The sequence below is a fragment of the Acromyrmex echinatior genome, chromosome 19 (genome assembly GCF_024713525.1).
Source record: "Acromyrmex echinatior isolate Ae372 chromosome 19, ASM2471352v2, whole genome shotgun sequence".
Lineage (NCBI taxonomy): Eukaryota > Metazoa > Arthropoda > Insecta > Hymenoptera > Formicidae > Acromyrmex > Acromyrmex echinatior.
Window position 1 is genome coordinate 1,730,829 of NC_141870.1, and position 25,633 is coordinate 1,756,461.

The following is a 25,633-nucleotide window of genomic DNA, read 5'->3' on the forward strand; positions in this document are numbered from 1 at the left end:
TTACTTATTAGAAATGCTTTTTGCTTATAATTTAAAAACTATTAAGTCGAAACTATAAAGTCTCGACATTTTGGTATTAGAATTTTTGTCTCAAAATGATCTCAGAAATCTATTAGGTGTTGGAATTAATTCGTAGCGTTTTACAAGTGATGGGAAGTACTTTCATTAATGTATTTTTTAATGCTCATGTGAAATAAATAACATTCTTTCATTAAAAAACGCTACGAATTAATTCCAACACCTAATATAATCTTTAAGAATTGTTATGGTTTTTATCAAACACCCTATATATCAATATATTATTCATCATACACATCATTTTATATAATTGATGGTCAATAAGACTCAATTATGCTATAAGTAATACATTAATAATATTAATAATATCTTGCAAGATTCTCTCTAATAATATTAATAATTTATTTTAAATATAATTTCTACATGTAAAAATACATTCTATTACGTAAGTTCGAAAATATTACAATGGCCTCGACGTCGATAAGTATAATCACTATTAAAAATTAATATGAAAGCTTTTTTTTTCAGAAAATAACAATAACAAATAAATTAAAATTGTAAAATAAACTTATAAATTGTGGATAAACAGAAAAATAATATACAAACGCGTTGGTAATACAAGAAAGACGGTATAATATATACAGTTGTATCCTGCCCGTTTATAATCTGACCTTGTACTTAAGACTTCCTTAAATTTATTTTTAGATGCTCAGCAGCCCATGAAATAATTGTAGAGTATCTAAAGACAAAGGAAATCTTAAATATAAGGCCTGACTATGAATACGAGTATAAGTATCCTGAGGAAACAAGATGTAATCTTTGAAATTCAATTTTGTTACGAATAATAATTACAATATCGAACTCTCTGGGATATCTTCCGAGGAGAAGGTACGATACAAGGGACTAAATGTTCGGTTTTTTTGATCGTTTTATTTTATGTATTCACAAACATTACAACTCTGTCGACTACGCGCCCGCATTCACAAAAGCCATCCTATACGCGTCACACAATACATATCACTCGTCTCGGGACCCCTTGAGGCCCTTGCATACCGATTACGAATTGTAATCTCTTTTCCCCGAGTCCCTAAGCCGGCGGTTCATTAGCAATTTACTCTGTGTGTATAAGCGTACGTGTATATAAGTATGTGTCCTTTTTGCTTTTTTTTTTTATTTACAGTCGAAGCGCGATGCGCTCAATATATCCTGCGAAGCTACATGGATTGGTCGGGCTGGTATTTCTCATCCTCACTCCCGAGAATGCTCGAGGCTCCTGCCGATCCAGGCAGCTCCGTGTTGGAATTTGAAAAAATATGTAGCATTATATATCTTCAACAAAAGGCTTGGACTTGGTAGTTATCCTTTATTCGTCGGTCCCATCTAGCATCCCGAAGGACCAACCGGTTTTCTACGAGAGTTCTCTCTAGCGATCCTCTAAACGTATTCTAATTAAATTTGCGGCGCTTATTATTTTTTCTCTTTCCTCTTTCTTTTCTTCTTTTATTGTGCATTATCTGAAAATGCATGAGTAATGCGACTTTTTATAACATTCCGGAAGTCAAGTTCTTTTCAAAGGCACTATTGTACGCGAACGGAAATACGGCCCGAAGAAAGTTACGCCCTTTCCGATGTTCTTGCTCAGTATCTGTCGTGAATCGGTAAGATAAATGTATCAGTTAATATACATGATTCAATTATTGGACAAAATATCAAAAATTTTTAATGTCAAGCTTTCAATGATATGTACGACTCTAAAGAAATATTGATAAGCAATGTTTATAAACAAATTTATTTAGAATTGTATATCATTTGAGAGCGAACGTGGTAAAGCAAATAGAGATCTCGGGTTCGATTCCCAAAAGAACCAAAATATTTCTACACGCTCGTGTCTCCTCTCAGAAGGAAGCGACAACCGAGAGTATCTTCGCCAAGAACACTTCTCTAACATCTAACAAAATTTCGTCGTTCGGAATCGTTAAACAGTAGATGCTATATGACTGTATACATACAATCAGCATGTGTACCACAGACGAAAGAAGTCACCATACTCAGCCATGAGAAATGGAGTAGCTGAGAAATACATGGCAATTAAATAATCAGCGTGCACATCATGAGAGAGGTAACACAGGCCTAAGAAAAAATACATATCATTTAGAAGCTTAATATTTAAAATATTTCGTCCAATAACTGAGTCATGTTCATTAACTAGTAGATACATTCATCTTACTTCCTGAAGCTAAGCTCCACATACATCGGATAAGATCTCAAATCAACCGGTTACTTTTCATCGTTGTCGAAAAAACTTGATCGTATCATTTTCGATTCCACAAAAGATACCGAGGAGAGGGTTCCGCTGGCAATCGGTTAAAGCGACTAGATTTTTGTAAAATTTTGCACAAACGCAACGCGATCTCGTCGTTTCAGTAGTAATTGATCAATGACTGCATATGGTTGAAAAAAACTTTTTTTTAAAGTTGACGAAGTGATTCAATCTTTCTGTATCTTTAAATTATAATGGGCACTAAATGAATAACGAGATAAAGTGAGAAATAATATATAATTACTAATGATACCAATGTATCATGAATAACACATTATGTGATAATAAGTAACGTTATTTCTTGAGATCGGATCGCGATTGACGACTGATCGATGTCGATTAGCAAAACGTATGGATTTGTCTGTGTAATGAAATTTGCGCTCGTCTTTTCTCACACCGTCGAGGATGCCTTTCAGTAAAATTACGCATTCCTGTGTTTGTTTAAGGAGGGATCTTACTAACAAATTTTGTTTCTTCAACAAAAAAAAAACCAGAGCTACGTATCAAGGTATATAAAAATGGCACTTATACAAAATGGTAACATTATAAATATAATTGTATTTGTAGAGCTATTCAAGAAAGAGATTATATCATTGGACAAATGAGCGAGTTAAATTATTGAAAGATTACAATAATGTGAAAAAAAGCGGAAAAAAAATACAGAATTAAAGTAACAGATCTAAAAAGATAAAGATCTTAAAAAGCTACGTAGGAAAATAAATTCAGCAAAAACGAAACGATTTGAAAATATTACGGTCCCTCCTCAAAACGCATCCCATCTCCACATTGATAAACATAATGATTTCTTGCGATCTAGTGTATAATCTTTATATGAAATATTTTTTATACATTTTCTTATAGTTAAGCAACCAATAAACCCCACCCGCTTTTTAGCGTAAGCCTTAAATGTAAAATTAAGATTTATTTTAGGGGTATATAAGTAACAATGTAAGAATTTATATACATATATATAGATATATATATATACACATATATATGTTATATATATATATATTATATGCATATGTATATATATACGTATGTATAATATATAATCTTTTTTTTTACATTTCGGGGTCGATCTTGTGGCGTGGCTCTCACCAACTTTGGATAAAAATTATTTACATTATGTTACATTTCTGTCTCTTCTACAAAAAAGGGGAGAACAACGTTGCACGATAACGTATATTAGATATGAAACAGTGCAATTACAGTGAGAAAAATCGGCGCCAAGTACTTCGTTTTTTTTTTCTCTTCGAATATCAACGTTTTACTTCAGTATTTCTGTATTTTCCTCCCATATTTAACGATTGCTAAACCACGCCACGAGAAAGAAGCCTGCATAACATATAAGCCGATCGTATATTTAGCTTGTATAAACTTATCTAAGATCTTATCTCGTTATTCGTGCGCTATATAAAGGCTTATATAGCTTACACTATAATTATTGGCTTAAAAATCTACAGGTACATCTAAATCGTTTAAAATCGAACTATGAAAGTATGTACAATTAATGAGCACGCAGTTTATTTTCTCTCGCCTGTACATATCTATTATTATATCGCGACTGATAAATCGATAGGAAATTATTTGTGCTAACAACTGTCCCTCGTCTGTTCAATGATCATTCTCTTCTCTTTTTTTTCTCCCTTCGCTTAGAAACGTTTCCTTTCGTCTCGTTAGTAAATCATTCTCGGTTGTTCGTGGTAACTTGAAAAACATTAACGTGCGTAGTTTCGTTGTACATCCGAATATTAATACAAACGAGAAAGGAGATCTGATGTCGATCACGTCTGAATACGTTTAGAAAGATGAAAAAAAAATTATTTTTAAATAAAAAATCACGAATAGATTCTTTCTCGTATAAAAAAAAAACAGAAGTCTAAAAAAGGTAAAGAAACGATTATTAAATCAAAGTCTTAAAATTTGAAGACTCCAATTCCCATTAAGAATCTAAAAAAAATGAAAAAGAGAAGAGATGCGTAATTAGATATAATCAATTTTTTTTTCTTATAAATTGATCGTGTTCATTCTCAGATGAATTCGCTATCGAACAGACGCAGAGACTTTCGATTGTCGCCTCGTTTAAGAATCATTGTCAGCTTTTGCTATCACTGTGCCTTCACAGAAGCAACGTCTCGATGTGTCTCTTTTTGTTAATTAAGAATTTAAACATTATTCTTTCACGACACAAGACTTTATTCTCTACTATTTAGTCCCATTTCCTAGTCATTATTTATATTGCAAAATCAAGAAGTTCATTAACAAGTGATATTATAGCGTTTAACTTTTTGTTACTATCAACATTTGAGTGTCATTCATAAGATATATCAATACGTTAATTGTAATCTCAATCGATGATACGAAGTCCGATCCCGTCTTCGTATAATTTTAATTTTTGGATTATGTCCTGTCTAAATAGCAAAAGCGGGTTTCATTGGCGTAATAATGGGAAGACAAAGAAAGACGGGAAGAATCCAAAAGATTGCACGAATACATTATCCGTAGCGAAATCATTTGCGCTTTACTATGCGTCTATTACGATTAACGTTACGCAAAATCTATTTTCATTTTTTTCTTCGATCTCGAGAATTAATGTGTCGATATTGCAATCTAGATGTTTTGAAAGACATTTTTGCGCGTGGCGCTCGAACAAATAAAATATTCGGTATCGTGTGTTTCCGAATGTAATATTAAATACGTTATACTCATGACTTAAGTGTCGATTTTTCATGTAATAACGTATATCCGTTAATAAAGAAATAAAAGTTATACGTGACGAGAATTTACAGCCTTTCTTGCCATTCAAAGGCATTTTCTTTTTCTCTTTCATCTTCCTAATCAACACTACTTACCGTTCACTTTCGCTCAAACATTATATTGCTTATTGTATCGTGATAACTGTATCACCTATCTTGACTTTTCTATTGTAAACGATGTGTGATATAATACGTGAGCTCAATACGTGACTAGTATGTTCAGGACGACAGGATTAGGATATAAACATAACAATTTTCTGCGTTCGCACGAAAGCCGTCTCATCATCCTTCGAATATGCATTTTGTGAACAGTCTACAGTGATCGATTATCGACTTAAGAAATAAAGAACAACCATCAACACAATTTACTAATTCGTTTGATTGATTAATTGATAAAAACGGCCGGTGCATTTCAATTCTCTATTTATATATACAAGTCACTCAATTTATTATTATTATTATTATTATTATTATTTATTATTATTATCCTCTCGTTATGCAAAATCAATACGATATAAATCAATCTTCGTAACACTTTCATTTCATCAAAACGTATAATATTTATAATATAATTATTGCATAGACAGCGTATGTATAAATATATGCATATGCAAACTCGATTAGTGCGAGTAATACATTAAGAATTCATCAAGTGATTTCTAAAAGCTTGATTCCAAATAACTTTGAATTGAAAGTCTAAAAAAATTTACATTTTGGGGACTGACAACGTTAACTTTTCTGTATCTGTGTTATATTCACGCAGATGTTTTCGTGATCTGCATTTTATGAAAAATAAATATGGCAAAATTGATATATATGTATATATATGTATGTACATATATATAGATATACATTGCGTTATATGGAAGTACGCCACGATTACATTTAGTCTTAAAATAGAAGCTCTGAATGTAACACTTAACCGCTACCACTTCAAGAGAGTAAGTAAATACTATTGTAAATATATTTCAATGATATATAAAGAACGCGTGTCTTCTATAAAAAAAATTATGCTAAAAAATAAAAAGAAGAAAACTGAAAAGGGCGCCTTTTCCAATAAAAAATGTTAAATATTCGCAAAAAGATAGAAATTTAAATAATCTCAATAATAATCAGAAAAGACAAAGCAAATCCAATGACAGTCATATAGATGTGTATCTACACAACTGAGTATTCACGAATTATATGATTACAGTTTTTCTGAATTTATGATAATAGATTAATCAAAATTAATATTTAGGCATTTACCTGTTATATATATATATATATGTATATATATTTAGTCTTTATGTTGTCTTTTAGATAAAAGTAGCACTTCATCTTTTTGCATACATCAAACACTCGTTTGAGCAAACAATATCTTACAGGACGTTTCTGCACAGGTAATGTTCGCCTGCTCGAGGTGTTGTCACTATATTTGTATCAGAATATGAAATAAAAGTGTAACTGAAAGTACTAGGATATATACATTTCCATCGTTATATTGCTTCATGTACACACACGCATTCTCATCATTTTTCTGGCTTCAGTTCTATCTTGTAACATAGTTAAATATCGCAAACAATATGAAAAGCGAGTGAAAATATCTTTCGTAATGCGCTACCACGCCAAGGGGTTTAAATATCGGTAAATATAATCTTAAACGCTAAATCACGGTTCTAAATCTATTATCAAGAATTTACTTCATATTCCAATAATAATAATCTCTAAAATCACACAAATAAGATTAGAGATTTCCATTTTTCATTTTATGATATTAATTCTCAATAATGTATATTACCGAAAATACTATCGCCACTTCATCTAGAGGGCGATTCGATTTTCTGTCAATTCACAGATTTATTCGAAATTTACGTGTTTTTTTTTTATCGCTGCACCATTTTATTTTTGAGAGGTAGACGAGCCCTCTGTCTTAATCGTGACGGATTTGCTCGCTTCGAAGTTGGAGCTGGCTTGAGTTCGTTCTCTGGCAGTGACTTACGATTTATTCGCTTCAAAAGGTTTCGTAGAGAAACCAGAACTCTGTCTATTTCGCTGACTGCTTGATGATGCGGAATCATTCCGTCGTCGAAAATGATACAATGATTTAGAGCCGAAAGAACCAGCCCTATTTCGAAACTGCGATAAATGCGACTCTTGCGCGTTTGGCAGTGTATTATAGTCTGAAAGGCGTTCGCTTGTCAGTGAATCTTCTCTAGCACTTTCAGAAACAGTCCTATTACGTATTTTTGCAGCTTGAAGCATCTCATGTATTTGAGGCTAAAAAATAACACAAATATTATAAAATGAGAAATGAATTCTAAATGCTATTAAAAAATTAATTATGACGCGAGAAATAATAATTTGTTTGCAATAATACTCACTTCTACTACTCTAAAATCTTCGATGTTCTTGAATTTTGATAGGTACTCTTGCAATTGAGGATCTACATGAAGCTGATCAGAGTTTTTATAATATTTCAAAAATGCCCAAAATTTTTCCAATCCATACAGCTGTCCTATTGATTTAAATAATTCAATTTAATATTAGTATGATGATTTAATATTGTAATAATGACTTATATTAATATAATGTACAGCCTGCGACACACATTTTTTCTTATTGGATTGCTTGTGTTTTATTTAGTAAATTACTCTGGATATTCTGTGCACAGAGCCATGTTCAGATTTCCCAAATGCCCAGGTATCATTTCATCTTTGTTTACCGAACATTAAACAAGGATGACATGAAATCTGGAGATGTACCCAGATAAGAATTCGAACACGCGCCTGTATGATGCAATTCTAGTAATTTATTAAAATGTAAGCATAATAGACTTATGCATGTAAGCTTAACGTCAATTGTTTTTTACTTGTTGTGCTATTACTAATCAAAATCCTAGGGCAAAAATATCCTTTTGGCGTTAGTAAAACACTTGATTTGCTGTTGCACAATTTACCGTTTAACTACTATACATTATATAGCTAAACAACCTATTTTGTGCTGTTTATCTATTTTGTGACAACATATAATAAAAATTACATATAAAATTTTATCTTACCGCTTTCATAATCTTGTATCGTTTCCATTTCAAAATCTGTATACAATGTATGTCTGAACTTCTTTTCCAAGCCGTAACTGTAAAATCTGAAAAGGCACTCTAGTCCGTATCGGTATCCTTCGCAGGCATCTTCTTTGGCTATAGTTCTGAATTCCTCGTACATGGTACGATTGAAGTTTTCTCGCAAGAAAAACGACCAGAAACGGAAAAGTGTGTTCATTTCTTGAGATTGTCCGATACCTAATCGTTTTCGTTCTAAAAACATATGAATATAATATGTAAATAAAAATCTTGATTTAATATAAACATACAATTTGTTTAATTAATAGTCAGATAAAAGTATTTCTACACGTTATTCTCAGTCGGGAAAAGAAGACAAATAGAAACTCATCACTTTATAATCTCCATTCACATACATACACACAAATTAATATCTTAAGAAAATATCTATATTGCTGATACCTTTCAAACAACGCGAATGATATTTGTGATATGCTTGTTGAGTAAATCCATTATCCTTCAACAAAGCATGACTCGGATGTTCACAGATACTGGGAACACTTCCATAACTATTAGCAAGATAACCTTCATTAGGACTTGTGCCTGCGCTACTCCTGAAATAGTAAAATAGAGAACAAATTTAAAATATATATGCAAAATAAACTTAAACTTTCATTTTTCCGTTATCATTCAGATTAAAACTATTCTACAAGGTTCTTCAGTCGGGAAAAGAAGACATATAGATAGATAATTCATCATGTTATATTTTACATTTATAAAAGTAGAAATATCGTTAGTAATAGTTAATACAAATTCATTCAATTAATCGCAAAACAAAAATATAAATATGAGATTACAATGCCAGATACTTTTAATTTACGAGCTATGTATACGTCATAGAAAATTAGCAATTATTTCTCCTCGTATAACTTTAATATTTACACTTTTTTAATATTTCTACACGTTAGCAATAAAGTGTTTATCTTGAAATATCGAAGTTTATTTTTCAGTTTAAGCTGCAAATTTATTGCGAATATTACATACCCTGCGGAATACGTTCGAGGATGATGTTCTCGAACGTCCATAACCCAACCAATATGATGTTCCACTGGAGGATTATTGCTGTGACGAGTCTTCCTTTTTCGTGGCGTTCTCGGATCAACAGACGGTCCATCTTTCACAACAGCAAAGAAACGTGGCGCGGTATTTCTTCGTCCTTCTCGTGGACAAAGTTTGTCACTCCAACGATTCCTTTCCTGTCTATTATCTTTCTTATCTGGACTTGTGCTTGGAAGCTGTTCAACGAATACATAGCATATATAATATTTTTCTAGGATAATTTTTTTATTTCGCAAAGTTTGAATTACCTGTGATGAAACCGAAACTTCTAAATCTTCCATAGAAGGAGGTGGTGGTGGTGGAACTTCCGGATTTGCTTTTCTTGGAGCTTTCGGCGCCATTTTTTCGAAATCTTCTTGACTAATCATATTAACCGTTTTGTAACTTCCAATGGACGAAGAAGAACCATGCTGTATGTTAACATAACTTATTAATATCCCTGGATTTATTTTTGTTTATTTGTTTTTCTAAATTTGAGAAATTAAAGTTTTAATCTTACTCTTTGAAAATTTTGTCTCCATAATTGTTCTTCATAATAATGTAATCCGTCATTGATAAATTGTTCTAATTCTTGAGTCATTTTTACTCTTGTAGTCCACTCTCCTGTTCTATCATGGCCCTCATGTTTTGGGATTCTGGATGATGTAGGATTGATTTGAGTAAATATCAATATTTTATTAATATCTCTATCCGATAATTCATTATCATCGTCATCTTCAGACCTGTAATAATTATATCAAGAGATATAAAATATCAACAGTAATCTAAATATTAAAAGATTAAATAATCATCTAATCTCGCTCTTCTCTCTGTGTTATGATAAAAAAACAGTTCAGATTTAGACTTCTTAAGGCCAGTGGTTCCACCTTTTGATAAATTTTACCTGTTGAGTAAGTAGCAAGATTACCCAATCACATTACCAGATTTATCTCACAGGTTTACCAAAGATTTATCAAAAGTGAAACAATGGCCCTTATTCTTATAAACTTTCAAATTGTTAATAAATGCATTATAAATAAACTCAAATAAATTAAATACATTATAAATTTTTGAGTTTATTATAACAAGCAGAATTTTTTTAATGAAAATACTTAAATTCATTCATACTACAATATCCTAAAATATTTCGATATTGACCTGTATGTGAATTGTGAGTCTTTCAAGGAACAGTCAAAATTTCAAACTATAGCATTACAATAGATTAGGGAGGGAATGAAAGAAGCAGGTAGTAGAGTGAGAATATAGAACGATCATAACGGTTGTTAGTTAGTTTGCTGCGATCCTACGAGTAGGTAAGTCGTCCCATGATTCACACCGCATTAGCAAAAAACTAATGTGACGATGTCGAGATCTGGCGAAGAGATTGACACTTTTATGATCAAGAGAAACTTAAAATATTTTATAATAAAGCTTCAGAGAGTAAAACAAACCTTCAAAATATCTTGAGCGATGTACATAGACGATGCACGAAGTATCAGTGAAGACGATTCCTTTGAATCTTTTTTCTCAAAAAATTTTTTCATATTATAAAATTTCTTTGTACGAATATTATTTCATACTTTTGTAAGATAAAATAAATAATTTTCCGACTAAAAATTGAATTTTTTTTCCAAAAATCGTTTTATTTTTGTGCTACAATTTTCACTTTTCAAAATAATTAAGATTTTTAATACAAACATCTGTAAACCTTTTTCGTAAAAAAATCATTTCACAAGAGTGTAAGTCTAGATTTATCTGTCTAAGCAGATTCTTTCTTTCAACGCATTGCAAAATTATGATTTTTTTAACACATAAAAAAACATCTGAGTTAAAAAATATTCAAAATACAAAGTATAGATGTAAAATAAAAAAAATTTTTTTCCGATTTTTAAACTGATTTATTAGGAAAAATATGGCGTTGGCATAAATGAATCACCGTTCATACGACATTAGTGAAAAACTGCGGTTCACACACAGGATTAATTACAGGGTTAATTAAAAGGGTATCCATCCATCCATCTAATGGTACTACAGTCTAAACCATGATCAGGACCTCCTCTAGATTTCTAAACAATAATTTTTCCGGAATTAGGTTGTTAGCCTAATGTCTGACCTCCAACGGGAGATGGGAAAACGAATGCATATATCTAATGTGGAATATATGAAACTACAGTTTAACGCCAAATCCGAACGAGGTATCTTAATCACCAAATAAAGTCGTTTTCGGCTCCTTAAACACGTATATGGCACAGATAGGATTAAACTCGGATCTACAAATCGCAAGTCAATCCCACCGAGCAGTAAGCCATTTGACGTTTCAAAATTGCGCGTATAAACTAACCATTCTGAAAAGGCATTATGTCGACCAGTCGGTGGCGGTGAATCCAGTTCCTCGTCAAATTGAAAATCCAGCTCTTCTCGTATTGCATTTTTCATTTCAGATTTCTCTTTCTCTTCTGTTCTGTCCTTGTGTGAATGTCTCTCTTCTGTTTTCTCTTTATGTAGATGTTTGACTCTTCTTCTCACCTATAATTTATTTCTGTAATACTTTCATTTTCGCAAATTTCTGTAGTTTGATACAATAAAAAATAAAATGAGTTACCTCCTTCCAAGCATTGTCACTTGATGAATCCGATTCTCCGTTGATTCGTTCTGATAAGCTGTCTGAAGTAGAAGCATCTGCTGTGGCCGGTAATTCATTGTCTCCTCTTACATTTGTGAGAGAACTATTATTAAAAGAGAGAAGATACTTTTCTGCAATCTCCATTGTTTCTTTTATCTTTTCAAAGTGAAATTTGTTTGTTGTCTTTGTTTGATTACTGTTATCTTTGTTTGATTGTTGTTTCGTAGCGGTAAATCCATTGATTCTTTCCGTTGTCGGCACAAACTCTGGCACATCAGGATTTAGAATCTCATTTATTGTGGAAGAATTTGTCTCTGGTTCATCAAATCTTACTGATGAAATGGAATGATAAGAGTCAAACACACGAGGAACTGGAGGAACAGGCATTGTAGATAAAGGCTTTGCAATAGGACAAAATGTAGTTTCAGAGGTAGGAATTACTTCGGACTGAGATGGGTTAGATTGTTGCACATGATCTGAAAAGGCGATATTACTAGCTATGTCCAAAAGAGGCCATTTTAACGGATCGAATCTTGTCCTAATCTGAAAAATAAAAATTTATATTATTAGAAAAATTCGCCATTATATGTGTGCGTAAAGAACATACATATATGTAAGATTTGAATAATTATAAATACAATGTAACGAGGGCTACTATCAAACCCCATTCGTCGAACTTAAAATAAGTTCTAATGGTGTCAGCGAATCCTCTTCTATTTGCTGTAGCACAAGTTTTGTATCTAACACATATGTAACATGCTAGATTTTTTAAAAAATATGTGCTGTAATCATCAGATAACATGCGCTATTTTATTAATTTAAAATAAGTTTATAATAATACCTTATATCCATCTTCTAATTCTAACAACTCCAGTCTATCGGATTCCAAGACTGCTTCTATCACCAAATCTATATCCACCGTTAAATTTTGTACACGCTGAAAAGATGCGATCAAAGTGAGAGGTAAATATCCTTGAGCATTCATTTTACGACGTAGGAAAAAATCCTTCACAAGATTTTCTTCAGAAAAGTAATATTCTCTGTGTAAAAAAAATGATATTGTTATCCAAGTTACGATATATATGTATACAAATTATATCGATATAAAAAATACAGAGTAAATTTACATTTGTTTTCGTATATATTCTTTTAACGTAATGGTATCTATGTAATTTGCATTATTAAAATAGCATGTTCCCATATAAGGTATCATATATCCAGAATCCGTATGTTCATATTTATGGGTCTGTAAAAAAGAAGAAAACATGAAGTCTGAAGAAACAGAAATTACAAATATAGATATAAACTTTAAAGATTTTCAGTTCTACTATCACTTATTATTCATCAAAATAAGGTCAGAGAGATTCCCACTTAGGTAACATCATTATTGAACTATTGCAACTCGTGATAATAAATAATTTAAACTGTGTATATCAAAAAGAAATTACTTGTGCACAGTCCGTCGTATAATTTGTATACTCGTGATCGTATCGGTGTCTGAAACCACCACGGCCACGCCCGCCTCGTCCTCTACCTCTGTAATTTCTTCCACCGCGTCCTCGTGAATTATATCCAGTTGATCTATCGTAATCCCTTTCACGCCAGTGCTCACCATCGTTCGCTGTTGATCACAATATAATTAACATTTATATTCGTTTTATTATTGCTACATGCGCACTTTGCAGTTAAGTTTCAATACATACACAAGCATACTCACGCACGCACGATTACTATACATACATAAATAAAATTACCTTCACCATTTCTTTCTCTATGATTTTGAAATCTCGGTGATCGCATAGTCCCACGATTTTGTGCCAAGTCAATCTCAAGCGGGACCCATTTTTGTTTATTCGCTGTACAAATGATAATCAGATTTAAATTAAATGTAGATTAAAAACATTTCTTATTTACATTGCAAGTAAAACAATTCATTTGTAAACAAAGTTATTACAAAAGCTTTATTACTTTATCTATAAGCAATTATTATAATGAATTCCAAGGATAAAGATCAATTTTCTCACCTTTCCTTTTCTTTTCATTATTATCCATATGCTCGTCGCTATCATCTTGATAGTTTATCTGTTCCTTATTCTCCTTGCCTTTACTTTCGACAATGTTGCACATCTTAGAGGTACTTGGTTCACCATTAAGCACACCATTTTGCTTCAAAGGAATTATAGTTGTTTTCCTCTATATTAAAAGATAAAATACCATTTACTGTATACAAAAATAAAAAATAAAAGAGAATTCATAAAAGTAAGTAACTTGAGGAACGCGTACATATAATATGTACAAAAAGATGTGTACAAATAATGAACAGTTCTCAGACATAGAAACTTTTATCTGAGATGACAAATATTTGATATTTTTCTAGCAAAATTTCTACACTCACAAATGCATGAATAAATCATTTGCAAGCTCTAGATCTTGCACAGTTTATTATGTAATAATGACATAAGAAATATTACTTGCGGCAGTTAGAATAGATAAAACCATTATTAATAATTATTATTTAATAATAATTATATAACAGTTTCATTCTAAAATAATAACTTAGATAACTTGCTAAAGGTATGATAGTAATTTCACAGAAATTCAATAATACCCACCTCTATTTGTGTTCCTAAAGTAGGCCAATCTCCAATGTTTGTAAAATCACTTGCCTGTTGTAATGCACAAGAAAAATATATATGTTACAGAAAATGTTTTAAAGTATTTATAATGTTAGAAAGAAGAATGTTTAAATATTTTAAACATTTGTATTTTTTTAAATGAATCATATATAATTATACATAATTATATATAACTCATAAAAATAAATCCTTTTAAATAATTTATATTTGTAATTCATCCCCTAATGTATAATTAAAAATTACGCCGTATATATTTTGTAAAATAAAACAATATACAATATATAAATATATATTTCACCATTATATTTAGTAAACCAAATTTAATTTAAATAAAAATTTGATTCGTTACATCTATTAAAGTATTGGAAGTTTATTTTCATCATTCCGTTCAGAAAGTTATGTATCAATTGCATTTAATTATATATGTTATATATTATAAAATAGAAATAAAAAATTATCTTTTGTGCTTACAATATAATCGAGTATGCTAAAATCGCTTATCTTTTTAGATAAATACGTGCGCACTGAATGAATAAGATAGAAGATATAAAACACATCACATACGTTTTGATTGAATTTCCTTCTATCTCTGGAAGCTCTGACAATTGTAGGCTGGGCACCACTTTCGACACCATTTTCTGGAAATAAGAAGAAGAAATGCTTTTATGTAAATATTAAAAACCAATATATATATATATATGTTAGGTGTTGGAATTAATTCGTAGCGTTTTACAAGTGATGGGAAGTACTTTCATTAATGTATTTTTTAATGCTCATGTGAAATAAATAACATTCTTTCATTAAAAACGCTACGAATTAATTCCAACACCTAATATATATATATATATATATATATATATATATATATATATATAAATTGTATATAATACGTTTTACAGAATGAATTAATATCAATAAATTTGCAATAAAATGTATCGCTTGCATCAACATATTGATTAGACATTGGTTATTTTATAAATGTAATACCTGCAAAAAAAGATATTATTTTTATAAAATAATCTCTCTAACATATACTGACCAATATGTTAATGCAACACGCGGTATATTTGTCACAGCTAAAGAATTTTCATTCTAACATAAAAAAATATGAAAGATACATGGAGATATTCTTGTGCAAATTGGGCTACTGTAGTCAAGAATTTTGTATGAACCTGTGTTGCAGGATTTAATATATTCAGGACAGTCTGTTAAATATTTTTTTCTCAAAAGCCGTCTCTGAATAATTATATCTTTATCGATTTCTTCGTAACTTGTATTCCAAACCGCGTGACCTCGATTATCTTTCACATACACGCGCGTGTTTCACGAATATTTTTATCTGTAACATTCGACGTCAGGTCGAAGGTGGAAGATGGAGTAGATGCTGAACAAAAAATTTTCATACAAATTTATCTTTTTTAGTCACTTTAACTGTTTATTAAATATATTAATTATTCTTCTTTTTTGACAAAATTCTTTGTAGCTCTTACGATTATTATCGCTATAAATGAAATATCTTTAATTGTGTAAGAAATATTAATTGAGAGATAAGTCTTGGAAGCCATATGGCATTTAATTGAGAGGGCAAGATTAGAGCAAGAATTAGTACACTATAGTTGAGAAATCAAAGCGTTATAATACTATAAAAACACTACTGAGAGTAATGAATATTAATGTTACGCAACACAACATAATTGAATATAGTAAAATTGTAATTAAATAATGTTTCATCTAGCATTTTCTTATCGTATAATTTCTATCTTATCGTAATTATTCATTATCTCAAAAAATTGTATCAGTAAAACAGTTTTCGAACTTTTTATATTTATGAGTTCTCATATAATTATGTGTATCATTAACTGTAAGTTTTCATTGTTAATTCTGCGTCATTTAGAAGATTTGAAATGAGTTGTGATAAAAAACATCAACAACTCCGCCATATTTAGCCAAATTAGTTCTATTTTTTACACTTAATTTTCATAGTTATTTTACGTTGTTTTTTTACTTATAGTTGATCTTTACATGTAATATTTACACTTAATTGCTTCCATGCCAAGGAATGTCGAAGCCAGATAATTATGGCAATTTGCCCTCAATGTAGGCGTTCAAAATAATAAACAAGACTTAAATATGATTCGAACATTCTCTTCTAATAGGACAAGTGTAAGATAAAATCTTTTTTTAATGAAACAAATTATTCAAGAGGCTAGTTATATTTAATTCAATAATTAACATCGATATATTCTATTTAATTTATGACTTTTTTATGACAAATCTATTATTTCCAGCTTTTTTTTTAGTGTTTTTCTTTTATTTTATTGCATTTTAATCTAAAACGTCATCTTCACTGAAAATAAAAAAAATACGAATAAAATAAACTTCCGCTTTTTAAAGATTAAACGAAGATTATAAATATTTACAATCTATATCAAAGGCGTGATTCATGATTTTAATGTCTCCGCTCGAAGTTACGTTAACTAACGTTAGGCCAGGATGTGGTCATACGTGTCACGAGGTGTAATAACTTCACGTAATCCTACTACGATTCAGCATGTTGCGATTCAACATATTACCGAATTATTAAAAAGTTACCGGAAGTTATAGAACAATACATACCGTTCGTATTTATAATTCTTGATCAGTGATAAAAGCTAAAATATACTCTTGTAAAGTACAAGTACAAAATTTAATGATTTAGTTAGGTACATAAACGAGTTGATAACACAACCGAGATAAGAATGTCATTAATATTCGACAAGAGTTTATGTACGTAGCAAGGTTTGTGAAAAAATAACTCGAACAAATAAGAGTCCATACATATATTATTCATTTTCTAAACAAACTGTTTATCTTAAAGGAGAGAATTACTTAAAAAAGTCAGTTTTTTTTGCAACTTAGATTGCTTGCAACTTTTAATCATAATTTAAAACCCGTACAACCTTCCATTCATTTCTGAAGAGATTGAGAAATATTATAAAAATTCTAGACACTATAACGTTTGCATCACAAATTATAATATGCATATGAAGAAGATAGCAGTGATGGTGTCGACTCACTTTCGAAAGCACCGTCTTCACTTTCATCTATCTTCATCGCGTCACGTGTACGCGACCTTTCGAATTTAACAATCCAACCCGTTCCGTTCCGTTGCCGCCCAAGTTGCGGTCTAATTAAATTGCGGTCTTAATTGCATCAGCAATAAGAATATTGATATATCGCGCGAACGAAACTCCATATGCATTTTGATATGACAAACGATGCGTCTTAGCCGCACAGATTATTACGAACGTCCACGCCTGGATGTCTATTAAGGCGAGTCTCGCTTCTCTCAATAAATAATTAAACGGGCAAATGGGTTAAAACGATTAGATTCCTCACGATTGATTCCTCGACGAAGTCAAAGGCCGCAAGGCTTCGCGAATCGGAACGAACGATGTTCTAGCCCGGACTCAATACACTTAATGAAATATCTTGTAATCAATGCGATTGCACGACGGAGCGCGAAGTATCGATGCTGAAGTCGCGATTCGAACGTCGAAGAGCCACTGAGAGCTGGCTGGCCTCAAGAAGAGAGAGAGAGAATCACGGTGAGACGATAGAGAACTACTCGCGACGTCTGGGAATACTCTCGACTGCTACTTTCAGCCTTAGTAGACTCCTTACGGAGTAGGTTTCATCTCCGAGTACGCAAAAAAAAATGTCTTTGATATAGAGATTTAAGAAAAAGATAATCTCCTATTTCTCTCTCTTCTTCGTTATTCTGAAACGTGTATTAAGAAGCTATGCGTTTCGCGAATTATCTCTGTGTCAAGTGTATTAGAATGTCAATATTTCATAAACATTGCAGGTCATTTTATCAAGGCGAGGAGCTGCCTGACAGCATACCTTGATAAAGTGAACTGCAATGTTCATACACGAAACGTTAGTATTCTAATAATGTATTCTATTGAATGGAAACCTCAAAAGCTACTTAGCTATATATATTTTTTCAATTTCTACCAACGAGGTCATATTAAATCTCGGAATTTTTATTTGACGGAGGCCTTGACGAGTTAAAGTAGAGGCACTGTTTTAAAGCAATTCGAAATGCCTTGTGTGCGCAGCGGCGCACTCGATCGAAAGATATTTGTCGGTCTATCGCGCTGGACAAGTCCGTCCCCCGAAACAGGTTTTCCATTCTCGCGACTCTCACTTTCTGCGACACATATTTTAATGTGGATCGAATGTGTCGATCTGTTGCGACAAGACCAAGGCCCAACATTTACGCGGTGCATTCAAAGCTAAACGCGTCCGATTCTCTTTCCATTAAGATTTCGTGCATTTTTTCTCATCACGCGCACGAGATCGGAAGCCGATGCTAACTGCGGATCAATGAGCGGATTCAAGACTGAACAGAAATAAAAATCGAAAGTACATTAATTCTAAAAATGTACTTGAATTGCAGATTATTTTGCGTCCTATTTTCCACGGAATTCGATCGAGCGTGTCGTTGGCAGAAATTACTTATACTGTGTGTTTCCTCTCTCTTTTCTCTCCTTCACATACATACCAAGAAAATAAAATGCCTGATTATAGAATGTAGCCGAAAGAATGACAAATAAATATTCAATAAGAGGAAGAGAGAGTTATAATTTAATAAAAAGTAAACTGTATTTAAATTCTTCTTACATTATTTAACAAGATGTTTTTTCTAAAAGTGAGAATGTCAAGGACATGGACTATTATAAGATTTTCCACAATAAGCCGAGTCTCATTATTCATATCAAGTAATAAGTTAAAATATAAATCATATGTCCTAGAAAATTTACACCCAGAATAAATTATATTAGATTGTTACGTCACAATGTTTCAGCCAATCAAAAGGGTGATAGTTATCAAGACAAATAACAATACATGATTGGTCAGTTATAAAGTAATCTAAGTTATAAATCATAATAAATGGAATTTCTATGTCATTTCCATGCAGTCACTGATTACTGATTTATTGTTGCCTCATGACACACTATTGACTACTCGCTTACAACACTTGCTCCTGACTTCTGATCTATTACTAACGGCTTGTTGTAGAAAGCCCATTAGATAAGAAACATTATATGAACGCTCTCATGATTGCATCCTGTAGAAATGATTCGCGACGTCCATCGAAGCGCAAAACGAGTGTCAATGTCATTGCCCTCGTGGCACTCTCCCGAGTTCTCGTCCCGTATGATCGGAACAAGTAGATCAATTACGGTCCTGCAGATTCGGCGAGTTTCACGCCGCGCGCCGGAAATGCATGCGCCTACACGAGCGTCTCGAATCGAAAATGCCACGGTATTATATTTTCGGTAGCGGTGCTGAGAGAGCAGCTTCGCTGAAACGAGACGCCCTGTCGCGCATTCACGAGGCGTTTAAATCATCCGGGACTTCTTCTGCGAAACTGTAAAAATGAGAAGTACGAAATGAAAGACATCCGTTACCTCATTCGTTATACATACGCAATAAATTGCAAATTAAGAAAATTATAAAATTTTGTGGAGGAAGAATTTTGTTTGAAAATATCAAAAAACTTCCTGTAAATTTTTTTCTCATAGTAAAAAATACTTTTTTAAGTATTGTTTTCTCACTGTGTCGCAGGAAAAAATGTTTTTATTTAATCTTTTTTGCAATAATTAGAATGAAAAAATGTATTAAATCAAGAATGAACTTATCCTTGAGATATATATATATACATATATTTCCTTCATAAAAAATATGTACATATACATGCATTATAAAGGATAAAATTTTCTTCAAGGCAGTGATTTTCAACATGCGGCCCGTCTGAATTTTTTGCTGGCTCGCATAGTCATAAAAATATATTTTTTATTTAATCCAAACAAAATAAACATTATGCAATCCATAAGATTTTTCCTATTTCTGAAAGTAATCCTTAAAAAAGATTGAACATTACTGCTTTAGGAGATAAAGGCAGATTTGCTCGGCAAAACAGACTCAAGCAAGATCGAATCTTCCGATATGCAAATAAATTGCTGCTGAAAGCAACTCGTTGGTGTCCCCATGCGACATTTCGATGCCACGTATATATGTCTGAAACATGTTGGTAGAGTGTGAAGATAAGGTTGTCGGTGGAGTGCTCTGAGTTCACACTCTTATTATCACGATTATCGAACATCTAAAGTAAAGACGTACGCTACTAGCTCTCTTTTAATTTGATAGCTGCTTTCAACTTCTACAATCTACGCTAGTAGAAAAATGTATGTAAATCTATGTAAATTTTAATATAACATAATATTTATTTACGAAAAATAAATATTTAGTAAATAAAAAATATAACAATTAAATTAAGTTAACGATTCTTTTACCAAATAAATATATGTTTAAATTTATATAAATATTCTACTATTTAAACAAATATTTTTATAATTTAATACATTTTCCTCAGTATATATTTTATAAAATTATTAAACGTGCAGATTGCAGTGAGATTCGATTATGGCAAAGAAATTCTATTAAATTACCATCAGGCATCAGAAGTTCTTCCGCGACTACATTCTGAAATGTGCAATGTGCATGCATATTTAAATCTAAAATTTTTTCCAGGGTAAAACAAGCAAATATAATAGTCGAATCAATAAAAAGTTATTCGATAATACGCGGAAACATTGGCGATCGTATATTTTACGTCGATTCTTTCCTCAATCGATAGTTTTTGCTTATAGACCGCCGTATCTCCTCGATTTTTCGACATTCGCACACTTGCGCGTTTCTATTTTCATGCCTCCGTTTCGTAATATATATATATATCTCATCCAAAACAGACCTCCCGTACAGTTTTGTCACAGAAATGTTCGTCGTTCTAGCGTGTTTTAAAAAATTTTCAAATATTCCAACTGAGAGGCGTGATAAATTTGTGCAATATTGTCCTCAACATCTGGAAATAGCAGCATTTAAATAATACAAGGATGTTTTTAATATCGACAAGTTAGAAATACTTCAATTTTAAGCGATTAAAAATTTGAAGGCTTTCGATAAATTATAATAATCTGATAAAGCAAGTAGATAATCTTTTCCTCTTTATCAAATATATAATTATGGAATTTGTATTATAATAATCAAAATTAATTATCAAGCTATTCATAGGTAAAAAGATAAAATGTCAGAAAGAATGAAGTCTGATGGAATTTACAATTTTAATCCTAAAAAAGAAAAAACAACGAAAAGGAAAGAGAGAGAAAAAAAAGGAGAAAGAAATCCACTCTCTGACATCATGAATAATACAATCTATTTAAGTATAATATTCCGTGAAATCGGATATTTCGACACGATCTCTCGAATTTCAGCGAAGCCCACCGAAGTGCGAGGTGGTACGTGTTAATCAAATGAGATCATACACGAGAGTGCGACAAGTTAATAATTATGTAATCGTTATCGTGCACCCGCGCGCGTACTAATAGCTATCGGAAAGTCCGAAGAAAGGCGATAATAGGCTATTTTGCAATCGGGGCTAAGCACAAGGCCGCGTGTAAAGTTCGTGGAGCTTTATTTATCGACGGCGCAGTTTATCCCTGCCGAAAAACGCTGAAGGTAAGTACGTACTTAATGCATATTTAACGATGCAAAATGTCTTAACGAGCATCTTGCGACAGGTGTCCACCCAAAATTAATCGCTCGGCATTTAACGCCTTCTCATCACGAAACTGAGGAAAACTATTCATAAATCTAGATGAATTTCTTGAAAGCTCGGAGTATTTATTCCCTCCGTACGTCAAACACTTTCTTGTAAAAAATAATAATCAGTAAAATAATAATTAATATAATTGAAGAGTTCGCTGCAATTAGCATATTAAAAAAATGAAGCACATTAAAAAAAATGGAATGAATGAATTCTAAATAAGATATCATTTACTCCAGCTTTTCAAAATGTGGGTTAATCCACTATCCCAGCAAGCTCTTTAACTGTACATCCATAAATAAAAGACTAATGTATTAATTTTTTTCAATCATACATACAGAAAAATGTTATTTAAATTCTCTAAATTCCTTCGAATCTCTTCTAAAATCTCACTCCAAAATTTAGAAACGAAAATTGAGCCAGTTTTTTGAAAAGAATGGTTCAATATTCAATCTTTTCTAAAACTCAGAACTCTACTCTAAAAATTTTTCAGAGCTCACATACTTAACAATATATAAAACTGTTTCTGTAACACACATAAAAATAAGAGATTAGTCAAATAACTCTGTCAACAAAATATGTTAAAAAAACGTCAAGTGTGCTTTGAAGAATTATGTAACTCACCTGTGGCATCCTGTTGCTGTTGCTGCTGCGGTTGCAGCACTCTCCTTTCCCTCTCGCTCTGTTTGTCGACGCATGTAGACGTTGCGACGACATTGGGTGGTTGATGTGATTGCTGTTGCTGCTGCTGTTGCTGTTGCTGTTGCTGCTGCTGCTGCTGCTGCTGCTGCTGCTGCTGCTGCTGCTGCTGCTGCTGTTGTAAGGGAAGAGTCTTTGCGGTTTGCGACGCCGATGTTCGGTTTCTCGTCCAGGGGTTCACCGCGGGCAAAGGCGCTTCGACGTATTTGACCGGCGGCGGCGGTAGGGATGCCAATTGCGCTTCCGGCTCAGTGCTCTGCTCATCCTTGTAATGATGGGCCTCCTTCGAGCCATGATCGAGGACGCCATTGCGGTCGGTGCGCTCTCTGTGCGATCTCTCGTCGCTGCCGCGTCTACCGGCGCCTCCACCCCCGACGCCATTGGGACCACGTGGTGGCTGATGGCGGTTGTTGTTATCGCGCAACCGGTGACGCTCCCGATGATTCTCGCGATACTGTTCGCGTAATTTTTCTTTACGCCGGGCACCCTTCGTGGCGACTGTCTGGAATTCACCGTCGTTGCCAACACTGCCGTTGTTGAGCCGTTCGGCGTCACTTTGGCCGTCGTTCTCATGTGACGCGCCAGGCGCCGGCGACGCCAATGACGTGTGAACGACGTCGACGTGCGCGACCGGCATGCTCGACGAGTTCTCGTGATGATCGCGTCTCTCCGGACAACTGTTCGGAACAGTCTGAGGGCACCGAGTGATTCTCTGATAGGATTTACCACCCTTCACACTTGGCACTATCTTCTCCTTCGCATTTGTTGTCGTTTGATGTTGCTGCTGTTGCAATAAGTGTTGCTGTTGCTGCTGCGGCACTGCCACCTGATCGTCAATGTTCTCCTTGTTGTTGCTCTTGAAGGAGTTGGCACGATTTTGAGAGGCACCTTTCGGATTCAGCACACTGGCGTAGGACTGACAGGGCCCCGCCTCCTGTCGCTCGCCGCCGCTCCGAGCGCCACCTTGGCTGGCTAGTTTCGCCGCCATCTTGCGGCGCACGCCGTCGGGGAACAAAAACACGAGGTTCGCGGACCGTGCACGAGGTCGATGCGTACCGCCACCAAATTCACCCTCGTCGCTGCCGTCGGGACGTCACTCCCCCGCGGAAGCTTTCTCAAATCGTCCTCGAGGGGGGGGAGAGAAGGGAAGGGAGGGAGGAGGGTTTACGATCAGGGCCGTCGATGACGGTCGATGATTTTACAAGATGGGCAAACTAACCTATTGCGCGTCCTCTAATTTCACATACCCAACTCCATGCTAAGGGAAAATTCCGTCTCTCGCGTGGCGTTCGCGCGATAGTTCACCCCGAAGGAGGACGCGACGACGGAGGCACGAAGTGGTCCACTTCCGTCAGCTTCCGTAGTTCGGCACGTCACCAGACGTCACAGGACGTCACAGGCGGAGGGGGGGAATTTTCCGTAAGACGCGCGCGCGTGGCGTGCGAGCACGCGGTCGCGCGGAACAAAGCAGATGTATCACCCACGTTCGCCGCGTGTACGTCGTCCGGTCGCGCAATGATCACGCGAGGTCGCCGGCGTTCGTTAACACGCGCGCGGAGGCGCGCCGCGACCTCGTGTTATTCCCCGGCGGGGGTTAGGAACGAACGCGCTGACTCGGCGCTTTCGGCGATCCACCACCGGCGCGCGGTTCACGCACCTCCGCTCGGAGCAACGTGAACGGCGCCGCGGATCACGAGACTGGTCTCAAGTCCGCGGATGATCGTCGAATGGCACTTGGGACGTGTACCATACGTGCCAACACACCAGCGAACGGTGAACACGCGCGCAACCCCCCCGGCTCGGTTTCGTCACGCAGTATCTATCCGGTATTCTCTCGTCCGAGGGAGAACTTCGCTCGCGTTAAACTCGCGATAGCACTGATCGACAAGATCGCGGAATAATTCCCACAACGCACCCGCGTGCCTACCAGTACCGGCGTGGCATCGCGTTACCGCGGATTACGTAAACGCGGCGCATTTTCTGCGGAACTCTTTTCACGGGAACGCGTGATACATGTGGCCAAGGCTAGTGAGGCCTCTGAGAGCACGAGTCGCGGGTCGACCGGCTTCCGGTCTAATCGATCACGGAGACGAGAGGTGGCGCGCGTTCCTTCCGCGACGGCCATCTGCCGCACACTTTTTCAAATTCAAACGTGTCTATACTCTATTAATGCCCATTTCCATCAACGTAGATTAACTTTAATCTCGGTTCAACTTACTCTTCGTCTTTTTCTAATTCTAAAGATTAGAAGAGTAAGTTGAACCGAGATTAAAGTTAATCTACGTTGATGGAAACGGACATAAAACTGTAAAGGTGCTTTCTCATCCTGACGCTCATTTTTAACGTCAAAATAGGTCATGTGATCAAAATTGTCACTTGATATTTGTTAATTTTTTTCACGTGATCTGTTTTGATGCTAAAAATGAGCATCGAGCGTCAACATGTGAAAAAATATTTTAACAAGATCTGACTAATTGTAAGAGTAGTTTTGTCAAAACTAGATTGAGAAAGAAGGATATACATTAGACTGTTCTCTTTTCAGAAATGAACTTCTTGCACAGTTTATTTTTTTTTTCTCTCCAAAAAAAAAAACGAACCACGCAAAAAGTTTAATTAAAAAACAGACCTATTATCTCTTTTTATTTAAGCTCTCGTTCTAACTTATATTGTTTTACTTATTTTAACTTACTGAAGTTGACAAAAACATCGGGTCAAAAGTTTATCATCTGTTGACCAAATTCCATTATAGTGTCTAATAATATGCAGAAAATCGCTAACCAATCGAG

General features: G+C 34.1%; 2 protein-coding genes and 1 long non-coding RNA gene across 3 annotated transcripts in view; 1 reads left to right on the forward strand and 2 right to left on the reverse strand.

The window, feature by feature from the left end:
- Nucleotides 1-928: 928 nt before the first annotated feature.
- Nucleotides 929-24,879, reverse strand: larp (La related protein). The gene is made up of 17 exons (XM_087415876.1): nt 22,773-24,879; nt 15,059-15,132; nt 14,471-14,524; nt 13,883-14,051; nt 13,613-13,714; nt 13,307-13,479; nt 12,986-13,104; nt 12,700-12,898; nt 11,838-12,401; nt 11,577-11,761; nt 9,756-9,978; nt 9,505-9,666; nt 9,182-9,432; nt 8,600-8,751; nt 8,138-8,392; nt 7,461-7,594; nt 929-7,356 (listed from the first exon to the last, which is right to left on the reverse strand). Exons 1-17 carry the CDS (start codon nt 23,833-23,835, stop codon nt 7,075-7,077), a joined length of 4,161 nt encoding a protein of 1,386 aa, XP_087272002.1. The 5' UTR covers nt 23,836-24,879; the 3' UTR covers nt 929-7,074.
- On the reverse strand, nt 20,120-22,764 carry LOC147906633 (uncharacterized). The gene is made up of 2 exons (XR_015548241.1): nt 22,073-22,764; nt 20,120-21,407 (listed from the first exon to the last, which is right to left on the reverse strand). It is a non-coding gene; the product is annotated as an uncharacterized LOC147906633 (long non-coding RNA).
- The window catches only part of LOC105146651 (uncharacterized), a 31,828-nt gene continuing 27,594 nt past the window's right edge, over nt 21,400-25,633 (forward strand). The window contains exon 1 of the transcript XR_015548237.1: nt 21,400-22,060. The gene's annotated coding sequence lies outside the window, so the exon portion shown is untranslated. The remainder of the gene's footprint in view (nt 22,061-25,633) is intronic.

Coding starts and splice junctions, on each gene's coding strand:
- larp (XM_087415876.1), bottom strand. CDS start 23,835: ATGGCGGCGAAACTAGCCAGCCAAGGTGGCGCTCGGAGCGGCGGCGAG. Junction 9,979..11,576: donor CATAATGCCTTTTCAGAATG/GTTAGTTTATAC, acceptor TAATTATTACAG/GTCTGAAGATGACGATGATA. Junction 8,393..8,599: donor TCATTCGCGTTGTTTGAAAG/GTATCAGCAATA, acceptor ATATGTTTTTAG/AACGAAAACGATTAGGTATC.